At 34.4% G+C, this 7,257-nt stretch overlaps 1 protein-coding gene across 1 annotated transcript; it reads left to right on the forward strand.

Annotated features, from left to right (window-relative positions):
* The first annotated feature begins 6,268 nt into the window (after positions 1–6,268).
* LOC107611587 (uncharacterized) lies at positions 6,269–6,610 on the forward strand. The gene has a single exon (XM_016313497.1). The coding sequence runs from the start codon at positions 6,269–6,271 to the stop codon at positions 6,608–6,610; it is 342 nt and encodes a 113-aa protein (XP_016168983.1).
* Positions 6,611–7,257: the final 647 nt, after the last annotated feature.

Raw genomic sequence — 7,257 nt, forward strand, 5'->3', positions numbered from 1 at the left:
CAGAGCGGTTAAAGTCAAGGTCCAAAGCAAAAAAAGAGTGTGCTTAAGAACCCTGGACACCTCTAATTGGGGACTTTAGCAAAGCTGAGTCACAATCTGAAAAGGTTCACCCAATTATGTGTCTGTGGCATTTATGTATCCGGTGGTAATACTGGAAAACAAAGTGCTTAGGGCCACGGCCAAGACTCATAAAATAGCTGTGTTCAAGAATCATCATACTGAACTAGGAGAATCAATAACACTATCTGAACTCTGAGATCCTATAGATGCCAATCATTCTGAACCTCAATGGATAAAGTGAGATGCCAAAACTATTCAAGAGGCAAAAAGCTATAAGTCCCGCTCATATGATTGAAGCTCTGTTTCATTGATAGTTTGGAATTTATAGTATATTCTATTCTTTTTATCCTATTTTGATTTTCAGTTGCTTGGGGACAAGCAACAATTTAAGTTTGGTGTTGTGATGAGCGGATAATTTATACGCTTTTTGACATTGTTTTTAGTATATTTTTAAGTAGGATCTAGTTACTTTTAGGGATGTTTTTAATATATTTTGTGTTAAATTCACATTTCTGGACTTTACTATGAGTTTGTGTGTTTTTCTGTGATTTCAGGTATTTTCTGGCTGAAATTGAGGGACTTGAGCAAAAATCAGATTCAGAGGTTGAAAAAGGACTGCTGATGCTGTTGGATTCTGACCTCCCTGCACTCAAAGTGGATTTTCTGGAGCTACAGAACTCGAAATGGCGCGCTTCCAATTGCGTTGGAAAGTAGACATCCAGGGCTTTCCAGAAATATATAATAGTCCATACTTTGGCCAAGAATAGATGACGTAAACTGGCGTTCAACGCCAGCTCTCTGCCCAAATCTGGCGTCCAGCACCAGAAAAGGATCCAGAACCAGAGTTGAACGCCAGAAATGGATCAAAACTTGGCGTTCAACTCCACAATTGGCCTCTGCACGTGTAACACTCAAGCCCAAGCCCAAGCACACACCAAGTGGGCCCCGGAAGTGGATCTATGCATCAATTACTTACTCATGTAAACCCTAGTAACTAGTTTATTATAAATAGGACCTCTTACTATTGTATTAGGCATCCTGGATCGTATTTGGATCCTGTGATCTCGTTTAGGGGGCTGGCCATCTCGGCCATGCCTGGACCTTTCACTTATGTATTTTCAACGGTAGAGTTTCTACACTCCATAGATTAAGGTGTGGAGCTCTGCTGTTCCTCAAAGATTAATGCAAAGTACTACTGTTTTCTATTCAATTCTTCTTATTTCGCTTCTAAGATATCCATTCGCACCCAAGAACGTGATGAAGGTGATGATTATGTGTGACGCTCATCATCCTTCTCCCTTATGAACGCGTGCCTGACGAACACTTCTGTTCTACATGAATTAAGCTAGAATGAGTATCTCTTAGATCTCCTAACCAGAATCTTCGTGGCGTAAGCTAGAATGATGGCAGCATTCAAGAGAATCCGGAAAGTCTAAACCTTGTCTGTGGTATTCCGAGTAGGATTCAATGATTGAATGACTGTGACGAGCTCCTAACTCGCGATTGCAGGGCGTTAGTGACAGACGCAAAAGGATAGTAAATCCTATTCCAGCATGATCGAGAACCGACAGATGAATAGCCGTGCCGTGACAGGGTGCGTGAGCATATTATTCACTGAGAGGATAAGATGAAGCCATTGACAAGGGTGATGCCTCCAGACGATTAGCCGTGCCGTGACAGGGCATTGGATCATTTTCCCGTGAGATGACCGAAAGTAGCCGTTGACAGTGGTGATGTATCACATAAAGCCAGCCATGGAAAGGAGTAAGACTGATTGGATGAAGATAGCAGGAAAGCAGAGGTTCAGAGGAACGAAAAGCATCTCCATTCGTTTATCTGAAATTCCTACCAATGAATTACATAAGTATCTCTATCCCTTTTATTGTTTATTTTAAATCTAATAAAATATCATGTTTAAATCCGCCTGACTGAGATTTGCAAGGTGACCATAGCTTGCTTCATACCAACAATCTCCGTGGGATTCGACCCTTACTCACGTAAGGTATTACTTGGACGACCCAGTGCACTTGCTGGTTAGTTGTATCGAAGTTGTGACAATTAGGAATTAAGATCAGAGCACCAAGCTTTGGAGCCATTACCAGGATTTGTTTGAGCCTGGAGATCACAATTTCGTGAACCACTTGCTCAAATTATTTGATCAAAAGTACAGTTCCTAAAAAATCCAGTCAAAGCAATTCGTCTTGATAATGCTAGTGAATTTACTTCCCAAGCCTTTGATGCTTATTGTATGGCTAACAGAATAAGCGTTGAACATCCAGTAGCTCATGTTTACACACAACATGGGTTAGTAGAATCACTTATTAAACACCTCCAATTAATTGCTAGACCCTTACTTATGAGAACAAATCTCCCAACCTCAGCTTGGGGCATGCTATTTTACATGTCACAGCACTTATTCATTTGAGGCCAACAAGTTACCATCAGTTCTCTACTATACAATTAGCTTTTGGCCAGTAGCCAAATGTTTCCCATTTAAGAATATTCGGGTGTGCGATATATGTTCCTATTGCACCACCTTCTCGCACCAAAATGGGACTCCAAAGAAAAATGGGGATATATATTGGATATGATTCTCCATCTATAGTGAGGTATTTTGAGATACAAACTGCAGATGTATTTAAAGCCCGATTTGCAGATTGTCATTTTGATGAATCAAAATTTTCAACATTACGGGTAGAGAATAAGCTTCCTAAAAAGGAACTTAATTGGAATGTATCATCCTTGATGCATTTAGATCCTCGATTAGGGCAACGTGAACTATAAGTTCAAAAGATTATACATTTGTAAAGAATAGTAAATCAATTGTCTGATACATTTTCTGATACAAAAAGGATTACTAAATCCTATATACCAGCTGAAAATTCTCCAATTCGAATTGATGTTCCAGTTGGACAAATGGCCACCGGAACAAATTCACGTCAGAAGCATGGTTGGCCTGTCGGTTCCAAAGACAAAAATCCTTGAAAAAGATAAAGATATAGTAAAGACACCTGTAGTTATCCAAAATTCTTATATAATTTTGACACCAGAAGACGTTTAGGTACTTGAAAATTGTGAAAATGATGACATCTCGATAAATTACATCTTTACAGGAGAAAAATAGGACCGAAATAAGACAATTGTCAATGAAATATTTGTATATAATGTGACATTAAATATCATGCATGAAAGTAAGGATATTGATCCAAGAACAGTCGAAGAATGTCAACAAATGAATGATTGTCCAAAATGGGAAGAAACTATGAAGGTTGAGTTAGACCCACTTGCAAAACGTGAAGTCTTTAGACCTGTAGTCCGTACACTAGAAGATGTAAAACCTATTGGATACAGATGGGTATTTGTGAGAAAACAAAATGAGAAAAATAAATTTGTACGCTATAAAGCTCGACTTGTGACACAAAATTTTTCACAAAGGCCCGGTATAGATTATGAAGAAACATATTCCCCTGTAGTGGATGCAATACATTGCGTTATTTCGTCAGTTTATCCGCATATCATAAACTACATATGCATTTAATGGATGTGGTAACAGCCTACTTATACACATCATTAGATCGTGCTATCTATATGAAAGTCCCCGAATGATTAAAGAGATCTAAATCATCCAATGAATATTTACAGGGATTATACTCAGTCAAATTACAAAGATCTTTATATGGTCTAAAGCAATTTGAACGAATGTAGTATAATCGTCTTATTGGATATCTGACCAAAAACGGATTTAAGAATGATGATATTTGCCCATGTGTTTTCATAAAGAAATCTACATCTGGATTCATTATAATTACTATGTACGTTGATGATTTAAATATCATTGGAACCCCTGAAGAGATTATTCCAACAATTATAAAAGCTCTAAAAGAAGAGTTTGAGATGAAAGATCTTGGAAAGACTAAATTTGTCTCGACTTGCAGATCGAGCATATAAAAAATGGGATCTTTATTCATCAAACAGCATACACAGAAAAGATTTTGAAGAGGTTTTATATGGATAAGTCACATCCCTTAAGTACCCCAATGATCGTAAGGTCTTTGGATGTGGAAAATGATCAATTCCGTCCTAAAGAAGAAAATGAAGATATCCTTGGTCCTGAAGTACCATATCTTAGTGCCATTTGAGCGCTAATGTATCTTCCTAATAATACACGACTCGATATATCATTTGCTGTGAACTTACTAGCAAGGTATAGTTCCTCTCCAACCAGAAGATATTAGAATGGAATCAAACAAATCTTTCGGTATCTTTATGGAACAGTTGACATGGGATTGTTTTATCCATAGGGATCCAAGTCACAACTAGTTGGCTATGCAGATACAGGATACTTGTTTGATCCACACAAGGGGAGATCTCAAATAGGATACTTGTTCACATATGGTGGTACAGCTATATCATGGAGGTCCACGAAACAGACGATTGTAGCAACATCTTCTAATCATGCAGAAATACTAGCGATACATGAAGTTAGTCACGAGTGTTTTTCGCTTAGGAGTTTGATCCAATATATTCTGTTATCATGTGGACTGATTGATCATAAGATAACTCCAACTGTCTTGTTTGATGATAATACAGCATGCATTGCTCAACTTAAAGGTAGATACATCAAAGGTGATAGAACAAAGCATATTTCTCCTAAATTCTTCTTCACTCATGACCTTGAAAATCAAGGAACAATTGATATCTAACAGATTCGCTCAAATGATAATCTGACAAATTTATTTACAAAGTCACTTCCAAAATCCTCCTTTGAAAGATTGGTACATCAGATTGGGATGCGCCGATTTCGAGATATAAAATAATGTCGGCAAGAGGGGGAGATTGTACTTTTTTTTCCATGGTCAGGTTTTTCTCCCTATTGGATTTTTCTTTACAAGGTTTTTAATGAGACAGACTCCATCACAAAGGATATTGTACTCTTTTACCTTCACTAAAGTTTTTTTCCATTGGGTTTTTCTTTATTAAGGTTTTAATGAAGCATAGTCCTAAATGGTCATCCAAAGGAGAGTGTTGTGATAAAGATAATAATATGGATGACCACTTATGACTTGGGCGGCTAACTTTCTTAATATTAAAGAAATCACTTTTCAAGACAAATTCAAATAAATGAAATTTGAAAATGAAGGCCTGCTACATGTATAAATAGGAAAAGTCACGTTTGAAGCAATGCATAGCAACAAAAACAACTCTCTCTTTCTTTATGTTGCAACTATACTGGATACTCCTCTCTTTTCCTTTTTATATATATATATATATGTACATTACAACATATAATATTAGTAAATACATATATGAATCATCTCTGTTATATTGAGATATTAATATTAGTGAATATTAATACTAAAGTTATTTATTTATATTTTTTTATTTTATATTTATTTTTTTTATTTATTTATTTTACAACAAATACAAGCAAACTAAAGATAGTTGTCATGTATTATTACTGGACTAGTTTTAATTTTTTTTAATTTTTTTTTAAATTTAGCCATTAAAGATATATTTTATGCAAGTAAAAAAATTTTAGGATAAAATTAAAATAAAATAAAATTTAAAGATATTTTTAAATTTTGTTGACAAACACAAAAGACAAAAAAAATATACTTTAAAAAAAAAACAACGAACAAAATAGAAAGTAGAAAAGTCTATATATTACCGAATTTTATCATTAGCCAAGAAAAAGACGTAACGTTGGTCATATACTCATATAGTCATATTATATATCGATTATCCAGGTATAGGATAATCTTATAATTATAACCGATAAAAATATTTCTTAGCGCTGAAGATTTTCCTAAGTCATCCATGGCTGCGCACGTGCTAAAATTATTCATTGAACACACAAAAACATAGCAGGTGTTCCAAAACATCTGGTAGCATTTAATTACGGGTCACTCAAGCATCCTTATTCTTAACCACACAAGTTTAATTTCTCATCATCGATCATATCCTTCATTTCCATAGTCAAATAACTCCCTTTTAACCCCTTCTATTTTTCAAAACATAGCCACTTTCCTCGAAGCTCATCATATTGACCAAAACCAATCCATCTTTACATATAAAAAGACTTGTGCAAGTTGAACCTTTATTAATAATAATCCACACAAAAGTTGGTTGAGTAAACCACTTTTTCCCTTCTTTGTTGATGCAAAATTGCATATAGTGCCAAGAATAATATTATTATCTAAGAGGGGCCATGATGAAGAGCAGAGAGAGAAAAACAGGGGACAAAAAACTGATCAAAGTTACATATATTTCAAGCCCAATGAAGGTTAAGACAAATGCTTCAAATTTTAGAGCTCTTGTGCAAGAACTCACCGGACAAGACTCAAATGTTGCGGATACGTTCATCACCAATAATGGTGCTGATTATGAAGAAAATGTTTCGTCAACTCAAAATCAACAATGGAGGATGGATGAATCCACTTTGTTGAAACCTGATTACAATGAATTTCTCTCAAGATCCTTGATGGAGCCACTAAACGAACACTTTCAATTTCATCATGAGTTGTTAAGCTTTGATGATATCATGCCTTAGCCATCGTTCTTTGATTATATTGTTCAAGAAATTTTTTTGTTATATGCTTCATGTTCTTATTATTTTTATTTTATTTCTTATAGCTAGTTCTAAAATGTGTTTATATATGTGAGTATTTGTATTTATATATATTGGCAATTAATTAGAGGACTGCGATAAAGAACAATGTATATAACAAGATGCATACAAATTGTCTGCTTCATATATTTCATATCCGAGGAGGGAAAGCACGATCATATAATAAAATGTGATCAACATGGAAATTGTAGAGTTTGAATTTTTATTTCTAATAAATCTTAATTTTCTCTAATAAGATCACTATAGTTTTTTGGAGTGCATCTTAATTTATGTCCTAACAAATTTTGATGTAGAAATAGATTGAAATCAGAGGTGAAGTTAGACAATTTTTGAGTTTTTTATTTTAACAAAAAAATTAGTTAAACTGTATATATATATATAACAATCAATAGAATTTTAAAATTTACTTCTTACAGGATAATTGAATATATTATATATTATAATAATTAAACACAAATATTAACCTTAGATATTATAAAAATAGATCGTTGAATTTAAAATCTACAAAATTATAAGTAATTGTTAAGAAAATATATGTATAATTTATGTAAATAATTTAAAACAAAACT

The sequence above is a fragment of the Arachis ipaensis genome, chromosome B8 (assembly GCF_059453495.1).
Source record: "Arachis ipaensis isolate K30076 ecotype BB chromosome B8, ASM5945349v1, whole genome shotgun sequence".
NCBI classification, from domain to species: domain Eukaryota; kingdom Viridiplantae; phylum Streptophyta; class Magnoliopsida; order Fabales; family Fabaceae; genus Arachis; species Arachis ipaensis.

Coding starts and splice junctions, on each gene's coding strand:
- LOC107611587 (XM_016313497.1), top strand. CDS start 6,269: ATGATGAAGAGCAGAGAGAGAAAAACAGGGGACAAAAAACTGATCAAA.